This window comes from Bos taurus, chromosome 27 (genome assembly GCF_002263795.3).
Source record: "Bos taurus isolate L1 Dominette 01449 registration number 42190680 breed Hereford chromosome 27, ARS-UCD2.0, whole genome shotgun sequence".
Classification (NCBI taxonomy): Eukaryota; Metazoa; Chordata; class Mammalia; order Artiodactyla; family Bovidae; genus Bos; species Bos taurus.
In genome coordinates, this window is record NC_037354.1 from 8,574,281 (window position 1) to 8,598,640 (window position 24,360).

A 24,360-nucleotide genomic window follows, 5' to 3' on the forward strand; every position below is an offset into this window, starting at 1 on the left:
GTAAATTCGAAAAACTATGCATTGCCTCAAATTTATATACAGCTGCCTTTTTACAAAGCAATTTCAAATGGGTGCTCATCTCGGACATCCCAAAACAGAATATTTGCATGAATTTTTGTAGAGTCTTGCTTAGCTCAGGTATCAAAAAATGAAGAGGATTTAAACATAGACACTAAGATATACTTGGCATATTAGGCCACGTTTTCTAAGACATGCTAAACCTATAGGAGAAAAGTAAAAGCTGCTTGTTGTAAAAACCTTACCCTGAGTCCCTCTGCACCCACCCAAGCCCGAGGAGGGCCTGCAGAAACCTGAGGCCTGCCAGGCCACCTCGGACTTCGGGAAGAATAAGAGAATCAGGTCACAAAACGTGCGTGTACCATGCAGCTCAAGGACAAGGGCAAAACCTCAAAGCAAAGAAAACAAAATTGGAGCTTCTGAGGATGTACAGTTCGGCCCCCAGGGCAGGGTGGTGAGCTAGCAGCAACAATTCTCTCCTTTCTACTGCAGCCCCGCGTCCGGGCCCGAAGGCTGGGCCACTGCGCCTGCGCCGAGAAGCCGGGCCCTCGGGGAGGGTTGGGGGAGGGCGCGGCTGGAGAGGCGGGGCCGGGGCGGGGCCAGGAGCGCGCGAGATTTGAACTTCTCGGAGGAGCTAAGTACCTCCGCGGAGGTGAAGTTACGCGGCAGTTTTCTCGGCTGGCTTTGCAGCTTAGTGGGGCACAGCGCGGGCCCGGGCGATGGTGGAAGGCCCGGGTTGTACTCTAAATGGAGAGAAGATTCGGGCGCGTGTGCGCCCGGGCCAGGCGGTGACTGACGTGCGGGGCCGCGCGCTGCAGGGCCTGGGGGGCCCCGGCTCGCCGCCCGCCGCCCCCGGGCCTGTGGGCTCCTCACAGGTGAGCAGCTTCCGTGTCTCGCTAGGGGACCAGCAGTGGGAGATACAACAAAAAGCCCATCGGGTTTCCAGGGTCCAAAGTGCCTTAGTAGTGCGCCTGCGCGGTTGAGGGTTGGTTGCTGGACCGCCGAGTTAAGGCCGCATTGGAGATGCCCAGGTGGGAAGTGATGGAAGGTGTTTTATTCCATGCCACCTTGCGCAGCTTCTTTACAACCCAGCAAAAGATGGTTTCCTTCTGTCCATAGCCGCATTTTCTGCTGTTAATATTATCAGATATTATCTGCTGTTAATATTATCAGATGCCTGCAACCTCTGTTTTTTTTTTTCTGTTTGTTTTTCACGTTTTAAAAACAGTAAGCTTGTAGGATAAAATTCTAGCTTCTCGCCTGCCTAATATTCTGCAACTGAAAATGTATTACAACTAGTATATAATCTTAACATTTCACACAGAAGATTTAGCACCACCCTGTCCACTCAACTCAATATTGCCATCTAATGAAGGGGCAGAGCCATTTTGGATCCCTTAAGCGAATTAATTTCTTTTTAAAGGAAGTTGTAGCACAGCTTCTTGCCACTCAGGCATGCATTGCAGGTGGTGTGATTTTCATTTGGTAAGAACTTAGAACTTGTACTGAAAATATTCTGATTAAACCTCGTGCCTTAAAAGCCCTTCAGATGTACGGATGATTGTATTTCATGAATGCATGCATTATTGCACTGTACTTCAATTTCTCCTGCAAAGCTTCATCATAGCCTTTGGTCTTGGAAGAAAGAGTTGCTTGCTATGAAATTAGCATATGCTTACAGCTTGAAAGAAATGAAGTTCTAAGTCTGAGAAAATACATTTTCAAACTTGGACAAAGAGTAATTTTTGCATCTCCTTCCAACTGCCCTTGTGTTTTATTTATTTTGACTATATGTCAGCTAGTACTCTGTACCTGTTCCTTTATTATAGTGTTTCTTTCAAAATCATTTCAGGATACCACAGAGATGAATCCTGAGTAGTCTCTTAAGAGTATTAATGTTTATAGAAAAATCACTCATTCAACAGAATTTTGAATACTCAAGGAACGTCGGTAACACTTCCCCTTGTGGAGGCTATTCTTTAGTTGGGAAGATACATAGACATTCATTAGGTAAAAACAGAGAGAAATATAAGTTGATAAATTCTCTAAAGTAAAGATACATGGTTCCATGAGAACTTACAGGAAGTTCAGGGATTGCTTTGCTGAGAAAGTAACAATTAAGCTGAGATGTGAAGGGTGAGGAGATACCTAGATCTGAACTGAAGGTTGGCAGGCAGAACACTGCAGGCAATAGCAAAGGAAGAGAGATTGAAAGAAATCTGGTGTGGCTGGAAAGGGGATGATGAGATACAGGGAACGTGATTTGAAATAAGACAAAATTGAGATTGCTGGTCGAAGTCGGATCCTGGGAATCTACTCATTCTGGAATAATGGGGGTCTTTGAAGGGTGTTAAGATCGAGTGACACTTTGAAAGATCATTCTCCTTGCAAAGGAAAATTATAAGACTGGCAGAAAGCCAGGGTACATGCTGCCTTCTCAGGTGAGGATTACAGGAATCTGAGAAGGCTGCCTGGAGCACAGAGGAGGGTGCTGGTGACAGAAATGAAGAGAAGGGAACAGAATTGCTATTTTGGAAGTAAAGGGAATAGGGTGTGGTAATGGATATGGCATGAATATGTTACAGATATTATAATTTACATCATTAAACAGTAATATATTCTGTATTAAGTTTTAAGCTATTACTAGCTCCCGAGGATACAAGATGAGTCAGATAAACTTACTTCCTTGAGAATCCCATTTAATGTTTTAAATAGACATTACCTCATTGGTCTTTAGGCCAGACCAGCATGAACATTTCCTTTCCATTTATGATTATCTTCAGTTCCAAGGCATAAAGTGCTTTTGAAGAACTGTTATATATCATTTCATTATAAAAAATAATAACCCCATGATAAAGGATTAACCTGATTCTACAGATAAGGAATGTGAAGCTTGAAGTGAGTTTAAAACAATTAAGTTGCCCAGTATCACATGACTAGGAAGGGCTGAACCAGGTTTAATCTCCATTCTTTCAAACTCCAAACCCTACACTTTCAACCATAGTTCCCCTCAGTTATAAAAGGTTCAGTAGGAAAATGACTGATTCATTTTGGCAAGAATACCATACTGCTCAGCATATAGTGGTGACTACTTATTAATTAGAGAAGTGAGACGTTAAGTTTTTGGCTGATCTGCCACCATTTTTACTTCTGTTCAGTTTAGCCAATTGGCTTACCTACTTTGGTAATGCTAATGGCTTCCATTCCCATATTCACAGTGCAGCCTAATAATATAATGTAGATGCTTTGTCAGTGGTTGGGCAATTAATAATATCACTTGGAAGCAATCACTGAACATTACTATATTTAATACTTTGACATAAAGAGGTATTAAAAGTTGGAATAGGTCTTTATGATTTGGAATCAAAAATCTTGTTCTATGGGAACTGGCTTTGAAAATCAATAAGAAATGAATAACCCCTTTGTGAAAATCAATATGGAATTAATAATCTCTTTATCATTGGGAATATTCTAAATGTTTTGCCATAGCTTCACTTTATGGGCCCTTGATCTAAAGAAATAATAATCTTTGTAAACATGAAGGGTCTTTGCATTTTAGAGGGGCATTGAATCCACAGTGTTAGTCGCTCAATCGTGTCTGACTTTTTTGAGATCCCGCCAGGCTCCTCTGTCCATGGAATTCTCCAGGCAAGAATACTAGAATGGGTAGCCATTCCCTTTTCCAGGGGATCTTCCCGACCCAGGGATTGAACCCAGGTCCCCCACACTGCAGGCAGATTCTTTACCGATTGAACCACCAGGGAAGCCCTATAGTAAATTTCATCAAAATGTGGTAGGTTGTCACAGATGTCTGGCATGATCACTACTTAAATAGGTGATCCCATGTTTCCTAGACCTTTATGCCTGAGCCTTAAAACTATTTAAAGGTTTCTGCTACTGACTTGAAATCGTTAGTTTTCACAAGGCAGCAGTTGAAAAATAATAACTGCATATGGTCTTCTTTATATTGCAATAAACATGAAAAAGTACAAAGGAGAGTTAAATAAATACTAATTGGGCATTTAAAATAAATGAGTTAAACTCCAGATAATCATTGTACCAAAAAGAAGAATCCCACCTGTGTAGCTACTGTTGTAATGAATTAGCTACTGTGGCCTGTAGTCGTTCTCTTGGCTCAGGTTTGAAGTTCATGGAGAGCATGTTCTAAGGCATGTCTCCTTGTGACAGGTGACCCCCATTTTGAAGAAGAAAGCCTAGCCATAGAAGCCCAGTGTTTGCTAGTCGTCCATGCACTACATCACTTCTGAGTTTTGATCCACTGTCTTGTCGGCATAAAATTATGCAACTCTGTAAGCACATCGCATAAAACTCTGCTGGAGCTTTTGGAACCTTATGGTAAGAAACAACACTGGAATATAAATGAACATGTCTGCTTAATGAGCTGTGAAGAGTCAATCCTTCGATTTTAATTGTTGGGTGCATACAATATTTTGGTGATATCGGTGTGTAATCTGCATATGTTTTCAGTTTCCTTTCACAAAACAGAATATGAAACAGAGTTTATAAGCATTCATTTCATTTGAAACATGATTCTCTGGTTACTCTCTCTCTCCTTAAGGTTTGATGTATGTATATAATATGCTAGCTATTCTTACTCATCTTGATATGCTCTTCACAGTGTCTGAGTTATTTAGTAAACATTTGAATGGATGGAGAAGAGCAAAGTTTTAAATAGTGCAAAAATAGTTTTGATGAAAGATTTTAAAATAAATTCAATTTGGAATCTTTCTCTATGAGTGTATATTTTGTTATGCATGTTAAATGGAAATTTCTATTACACGAAAGTAATGAAGCCACATAATAAAAGTTTTCCTCCCTCCTTTCTCTTTGTAGTGGAGGAAGTGGAATTCATAATTCATTTGATTGCCATTATATGAAGGAATGAGCTTATCCACAGAGATTAATTTTCTAGCTAAATGAAGCTTATTCGTTTAAATCTAGAAAGAGGTTTTTTTTAACTTGTATATAACATGTATAATAGTATTTGCTTACATTCTTCCATGGATCCGGGTAATGGTTTCATCTTAATAACTCAGGATCATTGCTACCAGCGTTCAGCATTACATGGAGTCATAGAGCAAGAGTGAACAGAGAACGGTTAAGGAAGCTCAGGGAGATGATTCTCCACAGCCATTGGAGCTTTTAGTGAACCCTAAAGTTTTGGGGATGATGTAGAGAAAACATCTGATCATCTTGATTTTTGAATTCCAGCTCCTATGTTGCTTATACTCACATCTTTGCCTATTTGGTCAGAATCAGATTATAGGACACATAAAACTCTTAGCTTAGTGCCTAGCAAAATAAGAAGTAATAGTAGTGTTAGTTACTCAGTTGTGTCGACTCTTTGTGACTCCGTGGACTGTTGCCTGCCCTCCAGGCTCCTCCGTCAATGGGATTCTCCAGGCAAGAGTACTGGAGTGCATTGCCATTCCCTTCTCCAGGGATCTTCCTGACCCAGGGATCGAACCCAGGTCTCCTGCATTGCAGGCAGATTCTTTACTGTCTGAGCTGCAGTAAATGTCCTGGTAACTGTTCCTTTTTCTCCTAGATCAGGGCTTTCTCACCAGACCCACCTATCTGGTGATGACTTTATGAAGGGGTAATGCTCAAAATTCTCCAAGCCAGGCTTCAGCAATATGTGAACCATGAACTTCCTGATGTTCAAGCTGGTTTTAGAAAAGGCAGAGGAACCAGAGATCAAAGTGCCAACATCCGCTGGATCATAGAAAAAGCAAGAGAGTTCCAGAAAAACATCTATTTCTCCTTTATTGACTATGCCAAAGCCTTTGACTGTGTGGATCACAATAAACTGTGGAAAATTCTTCAAGAGATGGGAATATCAGACCACTTGATCTGCCTCTTGAGAAATTTGTATGCAGGTCAGGAAGCAACAGTTAGAACTGGACATGGAACAACAGACTGGTTCCAAATAGGAAAAGGAGTTCATTAAGGCTGTATATTGTCACCCTGTTTATTTAACTTATATGCAGAGTACATCATGAGAAACGCTGGGCTGGAAGAAGCACAAGCTGGAATCAAGATTGCCAGGAGAAATATCAATAATCTCAGATATGCAGATGACACCACCCTTATGGCAGAAAGTGAAGAGGAACTCAAAAGCCTCTTGATGAAAGTGAAAGAGGAGAGTGAAAAAGTTGGCTTGAAGCTCAACATTCAGAAAATGAAGATCGTGGCATCCGGTCCCACTACTTCATGGGAAATAGATGTGGAAACAGTGTTAGACTTTATTTTTCTGGGCTCCAAAATCACTACAGATGGTGACTGCAGCCATGAGATTAAAAGACACTTACTCCTTGGAAGGAAAGTTATGACCAACCTAGATAGCATATTGAAAAGCAGAGACATTACTTTGCCAATAAAGGTTTGTCTAGTCAAGGCTATGGTTTTTCCTTTGTTCATGTATAGATGTGAGAGTTGGACTGTGAAGAAGGCTGAGCGCCGAAGAATTGATGCTTTTGAAGTCTGGTGTTGGAGAAGACTCTTGAGAGTCCCTTGGACTGCAAGGAGATCCAACCAGTCCATTCTGAAGGAGATCAGCCCTGGCATTTCTTTGGAAGGACTGATGCTAAAGCTGAAACTCCAGTACTTTGGCCACCTCATGTGAAGAGTTGACTCATTGGAAAAGACTCTGCTGCTGGGAGGGATTGGAGGCAGGAGGAGAAGGGGACGACAGAGGATAAGATGGCTGGATGGCATCACTGACTCGATGGACGTGAGTCTGAGTGAACTCCAGGAATTGGTGATGGACAGGGAGGCCTGGCGTGCTTCGATTCATGGGGTCGCAAAGAGTCGGACATGACTGATCTGATCTGAATCTTTTGGTGTAATCATATTGTGTATAAAACATTTAGCCTCAGAGTTAGTGCTTAGTGTAAGTAAGCATAACAGCCTCTGCTCTTACAAAATTGTAGAACAGATTTTTACGTAAAGACCTCTTTTGGGGGGCTTAGAGACCATTTTAAAGTTAGGTTTTTTTGATAGTTCAAATGGATAGATAAGTGGCTTGTGATTACTAAAAGTATTGTTGTATTGGGGGTAAAAAGCATGTGGGGGACAAAAAGGAGAGACTGTGATTATAAATATGATATATTTTTCCTCTCTAGGGGAAATATGTAACTGTGCTAGAGTTGAACCATTTATCTGTGGAAGTCTTATTCTGTTCTGAAAAGTTCATCTTCCTTGTTCACCCATGGATAGGCAGGATAAATGGTAATCAGCACAATAAATCATGTGCTGTCTCCAAAGATATATGTTGTTTTGATGATTCCTATTATTAAGCCACTTGAAAATGGGAAGGTGAACCCTTCTCAATCATACTTAAAATTATGGCAAAGGATATTTTCTTCTCTTATTTCAGGGGGAAAAAAAAGAATGAAATGTTCAGATAATACAGTAACAAGTTTATAACGGTCAAAATGAGAAAGTCAGGTATATATTGGACAATTGTGTACAGTTACAGCAAAGATAATAGGCTTGTGGGGATTAATTTTTGAATTTGCATGGGCTGTTGGATGTTGTCTGAAGAGGTGATAACCCCAGGTTCTACAGTAGGGCAAGTGAATCTCTTGTAATTCTTAGGTTTATTGCAAAAGCCTTGCCCCATTTGTACATAAGAGCTCTCAAAATAAATGGAACAAACCATCACTGGTACATAAGAATTTATCCCTCAAATGGTGTTTTAAAAGAAAAAAAAAAAGTTAAAAATGTATGCAGGTGCTTGAGATGGTCAGTTATAAGTTGAAATTTTTATTTTGCCTGGAGTATATTCTCTAGAGCAGATTATTTTAGAAATGATAGTGTACTGGGGATCAGATGATTTGGGTCAAGTGCCCACATGATAGACAGTTTGTATCATCTCCCTCAGAACCCAAATAAGGTATTAGAATAGATGTTTTCAAAGCAGTCATTTAAATGCTAAGTAAACATCTTAAGTAAAAACCAGGGCAGGCTGGGACTGCTTGCTGAAATCCTAAACCTTCCCGTAAATTTCTTTTTACTTAATGGGAAATTCTGATTAACTATAATATTTACATCCACCTAGCTTTTGGTAGTAACTTGGTACTCCTATATTTAAGCCTCATTTCTTTGAAGATAATTAGAAAATAAGAGACTAGGATTTAATAATTCTCAAAGGAGCTAAAACAGTTGGTGGAACAGAAGTTTTTGCCAAGAAACCTTGGGAAAGGTATAGCAAGATGGGGATGATGGGTGGGGAATACCAAGAGGGCAGGAGGGAGGGATCTGGTTCACAGATGTTTCCTGAGCTCCAGGCATTGTGTGAAGCGCCCAGGGATAAGGAAACACCATAGCTGCTGTCCACAAGGAGCTCACAGACAAAAAAGGGAGAAACACGAGTCTCAGACACTTGTTCAGTCGGTAAGTGCCAGCGCAGTGGTTGTAGAAAGCCCTGTGCTGGGTTTGGCAGGTAGAAAGCCTCAAGATGATTCTGCTTCCCAGACAGGGAAATTCTAGTCCCAGCAAGTGTACTGGAGTGTATAGCGAGTGACAAACCGTGTATGTGAGCAGGGAAGAGGTTGTGCTAACATGTCTTTTTAATTCCCAAGCACCTCATCAAGTATTAAAAAACTAATTCTGACACACAGTTGAGCCAAGGGCTCGCGGCGTCTGGAGCTGGAGCAGGCTGTGCCACAGAAGGCACCGGACGGGGTCAGGTCTGTGTGTTTCCACAGCTCCAGCCTCTCCACCTGTGATCATTCCCCACCTGCCCTCTGCTGACATCTGTATTGTCATAGTCACCTTCACCTTCATCAGGCCCAAAACATCTTTTTTCAGTATTTGTAGAGACTTTAATATCATCCCTTTCCACATTCTGTTTTTGGTGTCCTATTCTGTGTTATTTTTGATTATAGAGACTAGAGTACAAAAGCAGCACACCTGTGAAGATTTGGCTTCTGGTTCCTTGCGGCTCTGTCCATCAGGACACCATGGTTCACTTCTCGTGGACAGTTGTGTGAAGAGACTTACTGGTGTCATGCATTTTAAGTATATTGGCATTTGTGTTTTGTTGACTCATCCTCCTATGTACAAGCAATTTAGGTCTAAGGGCACATGCTCCTCTTTGTCTTGTTAGTAAGTGGTCCAGGAACCCTAACATTTGGGAGGGCCTTCTGCTGAATCCTCCTTTGGCTGGAGAGACATTTCCCATGGTCAGATCCATTAGACTTCCTAAAACCTCTGATGGTTGGCAATAATTGGACAGCATGTAGATGCATACTCCAGAACAGCCTGTGGTGTCTTAACAGATTAATACTATATGGAAAAGCTCTTTTTTTAATCTGCCCCTCAATCTTCATCTAGAGGGCATTTCAGCCGTGCTTTCCGTTAGCTACACATGGAACCAAACTCCCTCAGGACTGTAGGAACTAATAGGAATATCTAGCACAGAGTTAGAAATTTCCCAGGGAAAATCTAGGATAAAAATCAGGATAAGCTAGATTTGGATTTCTTCCTAATAGACATTATTAGGAACCCTGGCATTTAACTTTGAGCAAGAAAAAGTAGAGGTTTTCATTAAGAACCCATATTTCCCCCTTCCCCAGGGTTTTATGGTTTCTTTTAATTTATACCTTCTGAAATGGACGTTACAGTGGTTTAAGAATACGTGGCACAAAATTTTTTGATATGAATTGTACTCAGAGATTTTGTTTAGCTAATTATAACAAAACCCAATGATGTGTTACTGTTGAATTACATCTGGGTGTTTTGATAATGGGAAGGTTTTAGATGGCCCAGTCTAGTCATTGAACAGTGAGCAGTTAGTTATCCTTACAGAGTGGGAAACTTCCCCAGAATATGATCTGGTTTTCAGATATCTAGAATAAGGCCTCGCAAGGCCTCACACATAGTAGAAAGTCAACAAGCTTTTCTAAAATGAATAAATCCAGTTCAACAGCCCTGAATGGTACATTTTTTATGTGGAGGGTGTGTGTCCAGATGCCACCTGCCATCTTTATCCTTAGAGGATGTCAAAGTTGTAGATAGCCAAGTGAGTGACATGAACTGTGGTAGCTGTTGGCTGATAATTTTAAACTAAATGGTGTTAAGTTCTTGCAAAATGGTTAATTTAGTTCTGTGAGCAGACTTCCAGGGAGACATTGCTGCTGCTAAGTCACTTCAGTCATGTCTGACTCTGTGTGACCCCATAGACGGCAGCCCACCAGGCTCCGTTGTCCCTGGGATTCTCCAGGCAAGAACACTGGAGTGGGTTGCCATTTCCTTCTCCAATGCATGAAAGTGAAAAGTGAAAGTGAAGTCGCTCAGTTATGTCCAACTCTTAGCGACCCCCTGGACTGCAGCCTACCAGGCTCCTCCGTCCATGGGATTTTCCAGGCAAGAGTACTGGAGTGGGGTGCCATTGCCTTCTCCGTCCAGGGAGACATTAGGGACCCATTTACTATTTTATTAGATATGGTAACACCACTGTCTATTTCAAGGTTATCGTCTCTGTCTCTGCCAGGAGCCATTACAGAACTTGGTAAAGCCAGATCAAGGAGAGAACAGGAGGTCTGAACACTGGGGTCATGGTGCACACAGGTGCTTAGGGAAACATAGGGATGTGCACTCAACCTGGAACAGGGAGAGACTCCCTCACAAGGGAATCAAGCGCAGGCTGTGAGGGTTCCGTATGTCCCAGAAAGGAAGTATCCTAGGTTCAAGGCAGGGCGAAGGGTGTGCGGACTGGCATGGTGACCTTTTCCTGCATATGTGATAGATGATGGGTTTTAGATTTAACTTGTAAAGCTTAAAGGAAGATGCAAACACTGGGGTGACAGTCATAGCACATTATCTCCTAACCAAAAAGTGGGGGATGCTGCTGTGGTGTCCAGGGCTGTGCGTGTGAACCAGGGCCAGATTCCCACCAGCCTTCTTCACTGGGAACCCGAACAAAAGTCAGAGGACTTCAGAGGACATGGTTAAAACCAGTTGCTAGTAAAGGATACTGGGAGAGATAAGAGGCTGTTGGCTCTAGAGTGACAGACACACAGGCCCCTGAACCATTAATTTAGAAAAGGAAGGTTTAAAAGGTCATAAGACGTTATGGCCAAAATCCTGAAAAATATAAAACCTAGTCTATGTTGAGGCAAAGGTTATTCAAAACTGATCTATATCTGCTCTATTAATCATCATCTTCAAAGTTTCTGGGCTAATTTATGAGAATTTTAAAATACTAATTGGTTGTCATGGAAACCCACCTTAAAACTACTGTTGTAATCTACACTTGGTTTGAAGTGTATGCAAGAGACAGCAAAAAGTCTTATTCAGTAGAAAAATATCAAATTCTTGGTGCTTCTCAGTTTAGGGTTCTAAGTGATTTATTTATAAAAATAAGGCAAATGTGAAACAATGTTTTTCCCTCACTGAGTACTCAGGCTTGCTGTGCCAGTACTTCATAACCACTGACTGGTGCTAGAGTTTATCCAACTCTTTGTGATCCCATGGAATGCAACACCCCAGGCTTCCCTGTCCATCACCAACTCCTGGAACTTGGTCAGACTCATGTCCATTGAGTTAGTGATGCCATCCAAACATCTCATCCTGTCGTCCCCTTCTCCTCCTGCCTTCAATCTTTGCCAGCATCGGGGTCTTTTCAAATGAGTCAGTTCTTCCCATCAGGTGGCCAAAGTATTGGAGTTTCAGCTTCAACATCAGTCCTTCCACAGGACTGATTTCCTTTACGATGGACTGGTTGGATCTCCTTGCAGTCCAAGGGACTCTCAAGAGTCTTCTCCAACACCACAGTTCAAAAGCATCAGTTCTTTAGCGCTCAGCTTTCTTTTTGGTCTGGGTCTCACATCCATACATGATTACTGGAAAAACCATAAGTTTGACTAGATGACCTTTGTTGCAAAGTAATGTCTCTGCTTTTTAATATGCTATCTAGGTTGCTCATAACTTTTCTTCCAAGGAGCAGGCGTCTTTTAATTTCATTGCTGCAGTCACCATCTGCAATGATTTTGGAGCCCAAGAAAATAAAGTCTGTCACTGTTTCCACTGTTTCCCAATCGATTTCCCATGAAGTGATGGAACTGGATGCCATAATCTTAGTTTTGTGAATGTTGAGCTTTAAGCCAACTTTTCCACTCTCCTCTTTCACTTTCATCAAGGGGCTCTTCAGCTCCTCTTTCGCTTTCTGCCACTAGAGTGGTATCATCTGTATATCTGAGGTTATTGATATTTCTCCCATAGTCTTGATTCCAGCTTATACTTCATCCAGCCCAGCATTTCACATGATGTACTCTGCATAGAAGTTAAATAAGCAGGGTGACAGTATACAACCTTGAGGTACTCCTTTCCCAATTTGGAATTAGTTTCTTGTTCCATGTCTGGTTCTAACTTGTTTCTTGACCTACTACAGATTTCTCAGGAGTCAGGTAAAGTGGTTTGGTATCACCATCTCTTTAAGAATTTGCACAGTTTGTCGTGATCCACACAGTCAGAGGCTTTGGCATAGTCAATGAAGCAGAAGTAGATGTTTTTTTGGAACTCTCTTGGTTTTTCTATGATCCAAAGGATGTTGGCCGGCAATTTGATCTCTTGTTCCTCTTCCTTTTCTAAGGAGGTTTGAACATCTGGATGGAGAAAGCAATGTCACTCCGCTCCAGTACTTTTGCCTAGAAAATCCCATGGACGGAGGAGCCTGGTAGGCTGAAGTCCATGGGGTCGCTAGAGTCAGACACGACTGAGCAACTTCACTTTCACTTTTCACTTTTATGCATTGGAGAAGGAAATGGCAACCCACTCCAGTGTTCTTGCCTGGAGAATCCCAGGGACGGTGGAGCCTGGTGGGCTGCTGTCTCTGGGGTCGCACAGAGTCGGACACGACTAAAGCGACGTAGCAGCAGCAGAACATCTGGAAGTTCTCAGTTCACGTGTTGCTGAAACCTGGCTTGGAGAATTTTGAGCATTACTTTACTAGCGAGTGAGATGAGTGCAATTGTGTGGTACTTTGAGCATTCTTTGGCATTGCGTTTCTTTGGGATTGGAATGAAAACTGACTTTTTCCAGTCCTGTGGCCACTGCTGAGTTTTCCAAATTTGCTGGCATATTGAGTGCAGCACTTTGACGGCATCATCTTTTAGGATTTGAAATAGCTCAGCTGGAATTCCATCACCTCTACTAGCTTTGTTTATGGTGATGCTTCCTAAGGGCCACTTGACGTGAGACTCCAGGATGTCTGGCTCTAGGTGAGTGATCACACCATTGTGGTTATATAGGTCATTAAGATCTTTTTTGTATAGTTCTTCTGTGTATTCTTGATACCATTCCTTAATATCTTCCGCTTCTGTTAGGTCCATACTGCTTCTGTTCTTTATTGTTCCCATCTTTGCATGAAGTGTTCCCTTGATATCTCAAATTTTCTTGAAAAGATCTCTAGTTTTTCCCATTCTGTTGTTTTCCTCTATTTCTTTGCATTGATCACTGAGGAAGGCTGTCTTATCTCTCCTTGCTATTCTTTGGAACTCTGCATTCAGATGGGTGTATCTTTCCTTTGCTCCTTTGTCTTTAGCTTCTCTTCTTTTCTCAGATATTTGTAAGGCCTCCTCAGTCAACCATTTTGCCTTTTTTCATTTCCTTTTCTTAGGGATGGTCTTGATCCCTCCCTTCTGTACAATGTCATGAATCTCTGTCCATAGTTCTTCAGACACTGTCTATCAGATCTAATCTCTTGAATCTATTTGTCACTTGCACTGTATAATCCTAAGAGATTTGATTTAGGTCATACCTGAATGGTCTAGTGGTTCCCCCTACTTTCTTCAATTTAAGTCTGAATTTGGCAATAAGGAGTTCATGATCTGAGCTACAGTCGGCTCTCAGTCTTATTTTTACTGACTGTGTAGAGCTTCTCCATCTTTGGCTGCAAAGAATGTAATCAGTTTGATTTGGGTATTGACCATCTGGTCAATGATGTCCATGTGTAGAGTTGTCTCTTGTTTTGTTGGAAGATGGTGTTTGCTATGATCAGTGTGTTCTCTTGGCAAAACTCTAGTAGTCTTTACCCTACTTCATTTTGTACTCCAAGCCCAAACTTATCTGTTACTCCAGGTATCTCTTGACTTTGTACTTTTGCATTCCAGTCCCCTATAATAAAAAGGTCATCTTCTTTTAGTGTTAATTCTAGAAGGCCTTGTCGATCATCATAGAACCATTCAGCTTCAGCTTCTTCAGCATTACTGGTTGGGGCATAGCCTTGGATTACTGTGTTATTGAGTGGTTTGCCTTGGAAAACAAGCAGATCATTTTGTTGTTTTTTGAGAGTGCACCCAAGTTCTGCATTTTGGACTCTTTTGTTGACTTTGAGGGCAACTCTATTTCTTCTGAGGGATTCTTGCCTACCATAATAGATATACTGGTCATCTGAATTAAATTCACCCATTCAAGTTCATTTTAGTTCACTGATTCCTAAAATGTCCAGGTTCACGCTTGCCATCTTCTGTTTGATCACTTCCATTTACCTTGATTCATGGACCTAACATTCCAGATTCTATGCAACATTGTTCTTTACGACATCAGACTTTACTTCCATCACCGGTCACATCCACAACTGGGCGTTGTTTTTGTTTTGACTCTGTCTCTTCATTGTTTCTGGAGTTATTTCTCCACTCTTCTCTAGTGACATACTGTCTCCTTTTGTTCATAGACAGTATCTGAACTGTTTTATAGTTTTATAATCACAGCATACATACTGCTCAGCTTCTGAAAAAAGCTTTATATCTGTCATCACTTTCTCTGTCATTATGCATTTTTACTTTGAAGGCTAGTCAATTTATTTCTTTAAAAAATAAAATGGTTAGTTGACATGGCTTCTCAGGTATATGTAAACTCAATGCATTCCTTCCCTTCACCCACAGGAGTCCTGATATTTTACATCTGTAATTACCTTGGTCCTTTTTATAATGTTCAGTATATATGTTGTAATTCTACCAATATGTTGTTTGGTTTCCATGCTGATGGGGGAAGGTGTACTGGGTTTCTTTTTCCTTTATTCTGAACATTACAGTTGGGGAGCAGGAGAGGAGCAGCTCTGCAGTCAGAGTCCCCTCCCCAGGGTGATCTGGACTCCACTTCTGACCCTCTGTGTCCCACAGAGCCATGAAAACCAGAGGTCTCATGTCTTAATGTCCAGTAAATGCCTTTCCGATAAAATCTGGCTCCTTACTTTTGGGGTTCTCTCTCACTTTTACTTGGCTTTTGCCCTCTTTTTCTTCCTTACTGGTTTATGAGTCCATCATCACAGGTCAAAATTTATTCTTTACCAAAATATACTATTTACCTGTATTCTTTACCACATTTAGATGTTTTTATCTGAATGCTTTTCCAAGGACCTTGGCTGTACTTTGGAAATGAAAGACTCTGTGCCCTAGTTTTTAACTTTAAAACATTCATGTCATTTCCCTGTGCCTTATTTTCACATGCACAGAGCAGTATAGTCCTGGGAGAAATTCATTTTGATTCTGTGCCAATGACTTTTTTTTCCACTTAATTTTTTTTTTTTCTTTTGGCCTCTCTCTCTGTAAATAACTGCCTAGTAATTTAACAAAATACATGTAAACAGCTGTTTACATTACTCGACTTATTGGAGATGATTCTTCTCATTGGGATGCACCTGAGCATGGAGTAATATAAAAATGTTAAGATTTAAATTATGATTTTTGTTTCAAGTTTGTGTGTTTACACATGTGTATTTTCTCCTAGGCTGCTGCACTGAATAATAATAAAAATTCCAGTCAGGATTTCTTGAGACTGTTTAATGGACATGGTTACAGTGGTGTGGAAACTTTGGGGAAGGAGCTCTTCATGTACTTTGGGCCAAAAGCTTTACGGTAAGATAAACCTGTACAATACCTCTGACCTCTCTATGTTTAAAGATCTGCAGAAGGCTTTCTTGCAGTTTGCTACATGTCACATTTAATCACAGAGAAAGTACTCCACTTTTAAGAGAGCTCTACTACAAGAGGTTGAAATTTTTGAAATTATCGTGGAAAGCAGCAAGTAGAATAAAGTGTGATGTCATCATTACTTGGAGAGCTAGTCAATTTACTTCTTAAAAAAAAAAAAAAAAAGTCTGGCAAGGTTTCCCAAAGGTTGTTAGAACAACGCATCTCTGTTTTGCTCATCTCCAAACTCCCTGTGGTGCCCTTTCCCCCTCTGTTTTTACCAAATGTTTGTTGCATTAGTGACATCATTTTCTTTATGACACCTCCTAGTTTGATTTGAATGTCTCTCCAGATTTGTATATTTTTCTCTCTTCCTTCTTTCTCCAAAGGCTTGTACAGAAATGGAAGCTTACTTATACATTTCAAAAACTTTCCACAGAAGTAACTGGTTCTCTGCTGTTTTACAGTGCTTATGGAAATTAGTTGCTAACTTACAGGTTGACTTAGTGATAAAGGTGTTGAAATGTATGTAGTCACCTACCTGGTTTTTTGCAAAAAATATGAAAAAGTCCTATGAAATAATACATCTGTCAATTTTGTCTTCTTGGAGTTTAGCCTAAGCTATCACAAACTGTAAACTTTAAACTTTAAAAATTTTTCTTTTCGATGTTAAACAGTTTTCACCTTCTTGAAAGTTCTGCTGTTGGACCCCGTGAAGATGAATAGTGTCATAGATAATATGACTACATGATTGTTACTTATTGCATCTCATCTTTTGCTTGTTTTGAGTACCTCAGAGTTTACCTAGTTGCTTTTCCTTTGATGTGTTGTTCTCGCATTGTCAGCAGCTGCTGTCCTTGGAGAGCACTGTCCCTTCATGGTTTTTCTTCGTCTGGAATTGATAACATCACATAACCCCTCAGTTCATGTAGGAGCAGGCTGCATTGTTGTGGTAGTAGATTGATTGATGTGATTGAAAATTCTTTGTTGTGAACAGAGAAGGACGCAATGGGATCCATGTGAGATAGTTGAAAACATTGGTATGTTATTGATTCTCTGGTGTGAGGTGCAGATTTATTTCTGTAGAATGAGAGGGAGGTTTTTATCATGTCTTCTCCCCTAGACTGATAAGGGGAATCATTTCTCAGTGAAAGGCTGTCCGTAGGTGTCCACTGAAGTTCTCAACCAGTGCAGTTGTTTCCTCAAATTCAGTGACATAGTACCATCCCTGGCAGGTATGCGTCTCAGCTTATGGATGAGGAGCAGCATGGTCCCTATTTCTTTGCAGTTTCTGCAGCCTCAAATACTATTTAATGTGACAATTCAAGGTCATTGGCAGATCAGCTATTTGAATATGGAGTAAGCAACCTAAATTCAACTGTATTCCCTTTCACAGTTTAACACAAGTTACAGAAATGCTCTCCTGACTTAAGCTGCTCAGGAGGATGGATGACTGTGTCAGAGAAATGGGATCCTGTGTGAGGCTGCACGTCTGTGAGTGTGAGATAGGAACATTGTCTTCACTTCTGACCTGTTTTCTCCTCACCAGGCTGGTCTGCTCTTTCGAAAGCCCATAGCTAGAAACGTGCTTAATGACCACTTACAGTATTCCCTCCATAGGCAGCATCTCACAATTAAAACTGCCCTTGGATTTTGATGCATCTTATAGGTCAGGCTGTGAGTCTTCCTGGGAGTCATTTGTTATCAAAGTAAAATACAGGCCTAGGCCTCTGTACCTTCAGAAAGGTACAAATTAGATACTGACTATTTCTGTTGCTAAAAGATGTATCTAAGTGCTCAAGCACTTGGAACAGTACCAGAAAATAATAAAAATGATTTAACATACATTCATTTTAGGAGCACAGTTGTGTTATGTGTGATTAATACATATACTCTTTCTAAACACTTTTTAGAAGCTTTTAATAGGTAACAAAAAAAGTCATGTTTAACTTTTTGTTAAATAATGTATCAAATACTCATTAGAGCAAACTAAGGATAATGAACAAATAAGAATAAATGTATACTTTCACAATCCCACTACTGAATAGAATATCTACTAACCGTGGGTGCATATATTGCCGATGCTGTGTGTGTGTGTATCTGTAAATCTATTCACCCACCCTTCAGGCCGCTATTTTCAATCAAAATGATACAGCTTATATTGTGGATTAACCTGTATGTAAATATATTTTTAAATGGGTATCTTTTCCAAAAAGAATTTGCTATTTCTAACTTGTGGTTTATATGAATAATTATTACATACATACATACATACAATAATAGTTACATACATACTCAGAGACCAAAACCTGTATCTGAAATACTTTGGATGTTTTGCCATTTTAGTGAAGCATTACGCATTATCAGTTTTGTAATTTAGTAATTTATTGGAGAAATGCAAAAGATACTGTGGCAGTTTTTTTAGCTTGCTGGAAAATCTTTAAGGAATCCATGATATGCTGCATATAAGAGGGTTTTACATCTTAAACGTAGCTTTGTAATCTGTTACATAACATGTTAGGAAAAGTTGGAGTGTGATAAGGACGACTCCAGATTTTACACTTTAGAGTAGTAAATACCCTCTGTTTGTCCAGTCTGCCCTCTTAACTTTTGGGGACAGCATTTCTTCTGGAAACTGGTTATCTGGTCACAATAACTGGAGAGTTCAAGTTGAATTTAGCATTTCTTTCCTATCACAATTGATTGGGTCAATCTGAGTTCTTTTGTGAACTTTCTCCGGTGGAGCTGAGGAGAGTTAGCTTCTGTGATGGAGGGAAGCTGGGATGCGAGGTCTTAGGACTTGTATGTGGCCACTAGCTTGTCCAGAAAGACAAGGTGATGGAAGATACAGCCAGTCTCTGTAAAACAGAGAGTCCCCAAGGCATCTTCATCCCTTATTCCCTCTGTCCCTAAGATCCAGCTTTCCTGCACTTTGATTCTTCAGCCTTCCTAAGAGCCATGAAAGTAAAAAGTGAAAGAAAGTTGCTCAGTTGTGTCCGACTGTGTGACCCCATGGACTGTAGCCTACCAGGCTCCTCCATCCATGGGATTTTCCAGGCAAGAGTACTGGAGTGGGTTGACATTTCCTTCTCCAGGAGATCTTCCCAACCCAGGGATTGAACCCAGGTCTCCCGCATTGTAGGCAGACGCTTTACCGTCTAAGCCACCTGGGAAGACCCATGAGCTACCAAATATCCCTTAATGCCTAAACTTTTTGAGCTGAGTCTCTGTCACTTGCAATCTAAGAAACCTGATCATTAAAGTATCTATGGGTTGTTGTTCAGTTGCCAAGTTGTGTCCGGCTCTGTGATCCCATGGACTTACAGCAAGCCAAGCTTCCCTGTCCTTCACTATCTCCCAAAGTTTGCTCAAATTCATGTGCATTGAGTCAGTGATGCCATCCAACCATCTCATCCTCTGTTAATCCCCTTCTCCTCCTGCCCTCAGTATTCCCCAGCATCAAGATCTTTTCCAGTGAGTCAGCTGTTCCCATCAGGTGGTCAAAGTATTGGAGTTTGAGCTTTAGGATCAGTCCTTCCAGTGAATATTCAGGGTTGATTTCCTTTAGGATTGACTGGTTTGATCTCCTTGCAGTCCACGGGACTCTCAAGAGTTTTCTCCAACACTGCAGTTCGAAAGCCTTAATTCTTCGGTGCTCAGCCTTCTTTATGGTCCAGTTCTCACATCCATACACATAATTACTGGAAGAACCGTCGCTTTGACTGTACGGACCTTTGATGGCAAAATGATGTCTCTGCTTTTTAATATGCTGCGTAGGTTTAAGCATCTTTTGATTTCATGGTGCAATCACTGTCTGCAGTGATTTAAGAACCCCCCAAAATAAAATTTTCCACTGTTTCCATTATTCCCCTTTCTATTTGCCATGAAGGGATAGAACTAGATTCCATGATCTTAGTTTTTTGATTGTTGAGTTTTAAGCCAGCCTTTTCACTCTTCTCTTTAACCTTCATCAGGAGCCTCTTAGTTCCTCTTCACTTTCTGCCATTAGGGTGGTATCATCTGCATATCTGAAGTTGGTGATATTTCTCCCAGCAATCTTGATTCCAGCTTGTGAGTCATACAGCCCAGCATTTCTCATGATGTACTCTGAATGTAAGTTAAATAAGCAGGATGACAGTATACAGCCTTGAGGTACCCCTTTCTCCATTTTGAACCAGTCAGTTGTTCCATGTCTGATTCTAACTTGCTTCTTGACCTGCATACAGGTTTCACAAGAGGCAGATCAGGTCGTCTTGTATTCTTATCTCTTTAAGAATTTTCCATAGTTTGTTGTGATCCACACAGTCAGAGGCTTTAGCATAGTCAATGAAGCAGAAGTAGATGTTTTTCTGAAATTATCTTTCTTTTTCTATAATCTAACAAATGTTGGCAATTTGATCTCTAGCTCTTCTGCCTTTTCTAAATCCAGCTTGTACATCGGCAAGTTCTTAATTCGTGAAAAATAAGGTTTTGAAGCAGTAACTTATTTTCTATTTTAGTTACCATAATGGTTTTATGTGTAACTGGAGAAAATATACAATTTTCTTACTATCACTTCAGCTTTTAGTTTGGACACAATTTTCATATTAAAATGTTGGTTGTAAGTTGCAGCAGGTCAATTTAAACAATTTTAATCATTATCTGTTATCAGAATATGAGTGTCTTTTAATACCTGAAGATAATGGAGTCAGCCTTGAGGTAGAACTGGAAGCAAAGACTAAATGCTATGAGGACTCTGCATTCCGTGATTCTCTTCCTCTGAAATTCTCTACAGTCTGTGTCTGTGCAGACAGGCCTCCTTTGGCTTTTCTGGTGCCCAGTGCCCTGTCAGTAATATCACAGACAGCTCCCGTCTCCCAGGTCTCCCAGTCCTAACAAGAAACTGATCTCTCTCTGTCCCAAATAAGTTTGTCAGGAGAACTCTGATGAATCCAGCTTGACTCAGGTGTCCATTCCTGAATCAACTGTGTCAAAAGTGTGGGATCAGAGGAAGGGACAGAGACTGCCCCTGGTGGGGCCTGGAGCCCACTGTGGGCAGGCAGTCATGTTATGCACAGTGAATGAGCTCAAGAAACCAGTTGGATTGGGGTGGAGGGAACTTGAGATGTCAAGAAATAACGATCTAATCAAATTTTCCTAAACTGGGTTGATAACAATGAGGAATCTTGAAAACGAATCTGACTCTTGAATGCAAATACAATAAGGATATATGTCCTAGTTTATAAGACATCAGTATGACGATTGTAGTAACAGTACAGGTATTTACTATGCCTTGAAAATTTTCATGATACTATTAAGTTTTTCTTAGTTTTAGACAAAGGGTATGTAACAATAAACAAAACTTGTTTTCTTGGGGTGTGGTTATCACAACAGTTTGCTATTTCATAAAAATTAACTAAAATTTGTTTATAAGAAGTTATTTTTATGCACATTTCTCCCTAAATAGATTCGTAAGACCAAAAAAAGGTATACGTATGTGTATTTGATCCAGGGTTCTTACTGAGACTACTCCTGCCTTTGAATTGGGTCTTAACCTTTGAGATTTTATATGTGGATGCAGTTTCATTATAGAAAATGATTTAGAATCCACTTTATGAGCCATGCAGCTGAAAAGATTTTAGGTATGATGGCTTCTGGGCATGACAGTTGTACACCTTTCACTGGGGTTGAACCTCCATAAGCTAAATTATAGAGTACTTACAGGCACACATTTTTCCTGTCAAGAACTATGGGGCATGTAAAATGCATATATGATTGATAGTAGGGCACACAGAGTTTAAAACCCACATTTTTAAAGTTAGATTGGTTAACCTTGTACAATACTGTAACATGGTGCTTTGGAATTAGAAGCATAGAGCGGTAACATTTGCTGCCAAAAAAGCCATATTTATTAACTCAACAAAGCTATAAGGAGAAGGATTTGAAAGGCAGGACACAATATTTTATCTTGAGAATCATTTCTGATCTTCATCATCAGAAGTCTCATAGAACCACTTTTTTTCTTTATTTTTTAACTGGACATACTAATCAATCCTATAAAAACTGAAAGACTATGAATTTTTCATCACTGCACTATGGCTTTCAAGTTAACTGTAAATATTTATAAATCCCCTCTTCCCAATACATATGAAGGTAGAAGGAATCTAAAAGAATTTAAGACAATGGTATTTTGACTTGTTCTCTTTTCTTTTGATCTGAAAGATTTTGTAAAAAATTGTTTCATTGTGTTATCCCAAAGCAGGGGAGGGGGTTAAAAAAGAATAAGTGTCTTAAGCTATAGATCTCATTTTGGAGTGGGAACATTTCCAATCCACTGTGGCTAGAACTAAGAAATGTGAGTGTTCATGGCTTTGTAGAATTCATAAAAACACCAACTGTAGGCAATTTAAATTTAGCCTTATCTCACCCCAAGCCTTTGAATCTCAGAAAAGGCTGAGAAAACAGTAGACTGTTGTGTGAATAAAAAAGATACTTCATCTGACAAGAAAAGAGAACGGGGGGATGTTTTCTTGGGATTATTGTCAGGGTCTTATTATTTCTCTAGGAAGTTATTTTATTTGTGGGTTGAAAAAATGATTGCCATATCTTGTTTTATAAGGATGCAAAACCATTAACAACAACAACAAAAATATGTGCTATTTGCTATCATTTTGTGCCCTTGAGTGTTTATTGTGACTGGTATTTGCTTATATTTCAATAAATGAAGAAACAAAAATTTAATGCACAATATACTTCCTGCTGCTCAAAAATGGGTTTGATTTTGTTCCAGGATTCATTTTGGAATGAAAGGCTCCCTCGTGATTAATCCACTTGAGTCTAAAAATAAGAATGGAGTTTCTCCTGTTTTTGAAGTACAGCTCACCAAAGATCTGATTTGTTTCTTTGACTCATCAGTAGAAATCAGGTAAAAAATTAAGTTAGAAAATGCTTCTGCTGCAAAACTGCAAAGTTGGCTCTGCAGTTGGGTTTGGGATGTCACATGTGGAAATGAAAAAAATAAACACAAATTTTTAAAAAGTGGTTTATAACTTTAAAAAGTTATTTAAAAGAGTCTTCAAATAACATAGTTTGATAGGATCTTCATTGTTTGGCTATAGAACTTTTCTATGCTGGTTAATGTGAAGGGTTTATATCAAGCTCATTTAAAATGACACTCTGTGGATTGTAACCAGGCCCATGATTAATGTGTTGTCTATTCCTTTCTTTAGAAACTCAACAGAAAGCCAACAGAGAATAAGAGTGATGGAAGAATTAGATGTGTGTTCACCTAGATTTAGTTTCTCCAGAGCAGAAAGTGAAGTGAAAAAGCAGAAAGGACGGATGCTATGTGACGTGCTAATGGATCAGAAAGTGTTGCCTGGGGTGGGAAACATCATCAAAAATGAAGCTCTCTTTGACAGTGGTTTCCATCCCTCTGTCAAAGTAGGTTTTAAGTATTTTTTAAATAATTTTATATTTTTAAATATTGTGAAGGGCTCGACGAGGAACACTTAAATTTGGCCTGACATGTTTGGAGAGAATGTCAGTAGCACACTCTCCCCAACAGACGTCAGGGCATGTTTGCCCATTGTCAGCTTCTCTGTGAGGCCAACCCTGGCCACTCTTTTTAAAGTTGGCTGTGCCCACTTCATCCCCCGAGTCTTCTATAACTTGCTTTGCATTTTTGTTTCTCCATATGACTGATCACTTTCAAATACAGCCTGATGTTTACTTGTTACATATATAGTGTGTAAGATCTGTTCTCTGCTAGAATACAGTCTCTTAGGAGGAAAGTGTCCGTTTGGTTCAATGACATATCTGAGTGTCTAGATACAGTGTTTGGCACATGGAAGGCATTAAAGAAATATCTGGTGAATGTATAAAGGAACTAAGGTCACCAATTTCTCTTAGTATCTGGCATTTTAAATTCATACTCTGCACTCACTCAGTATAGCTATTTGTGACATTAGAAAATGCTGTTTTGATGGAATGGTAAGACTGGAAGTCAGGATGCAAAGACTAAGAATAAGTGATTGGTGAGGAAATGGAAGCAAAATTTAGAGTAATTGTTAAGGTAACTTGCTGCTGCTGCTGCTAAGTCACTTCAGTCGTGTCCGACTCTGTGGGACCCCAGAGACGGCAGCCCACCAGGCTCCCCCATCCCTGGGATTCTCCAGGCAAGAACACTGGAGTGGGTTGCCATTTCCTTCTCCAATGCATGAAAGTGAAAAGTGAAAGTGAAGTCACTCAGTCATGTCCGACTCCTAGCGACCCCATGGACTGCAGCCTATCAGGCTCCTCCGTCCATGGGATTTTCCAGGCAAGAGTACGGGAGTGGGGTGCCACTGCCTTCTGCTTAGATTGGAGCAAAGGGAAAATATTTGACTGCCAGAGGGAGATGTTAGGATAAGAACTGGGTCTTTAG

General features: G+C 40.2%; 1 protein-coding gene across 2 annotated transcripts in view; it reads left to right on the top strand.

The window, feature by feature from the left end:
• The first annotated feature begins 590 nt into the window (after positions 1-590).
• NEIL3 (nei like DNA glycosylase 3) overlaps positions 591-24,360 on the top strand; it is a 46,312-nt gene continuing 22,542 nt past the window's right edge. Inside the window, exons 1-4 of one of the 2 annotated variants that reach the window (XM_015460828.3) lie at positions 591-893; positions 15,775-15,902; positions 22,726-22,860; positions 23,165-23,378. In XM_015460828.3, coding sequence (XP_015316314.2) covers positions 738-893; positions 15,775-15,902; positions 22,726-22,860; positions 23,165-23,378 — 633 coding nt within the window. In that variant the 5' untranslated portion in view covers positions 591-737. 2 annotated transcript variants of the gene reach the window in all.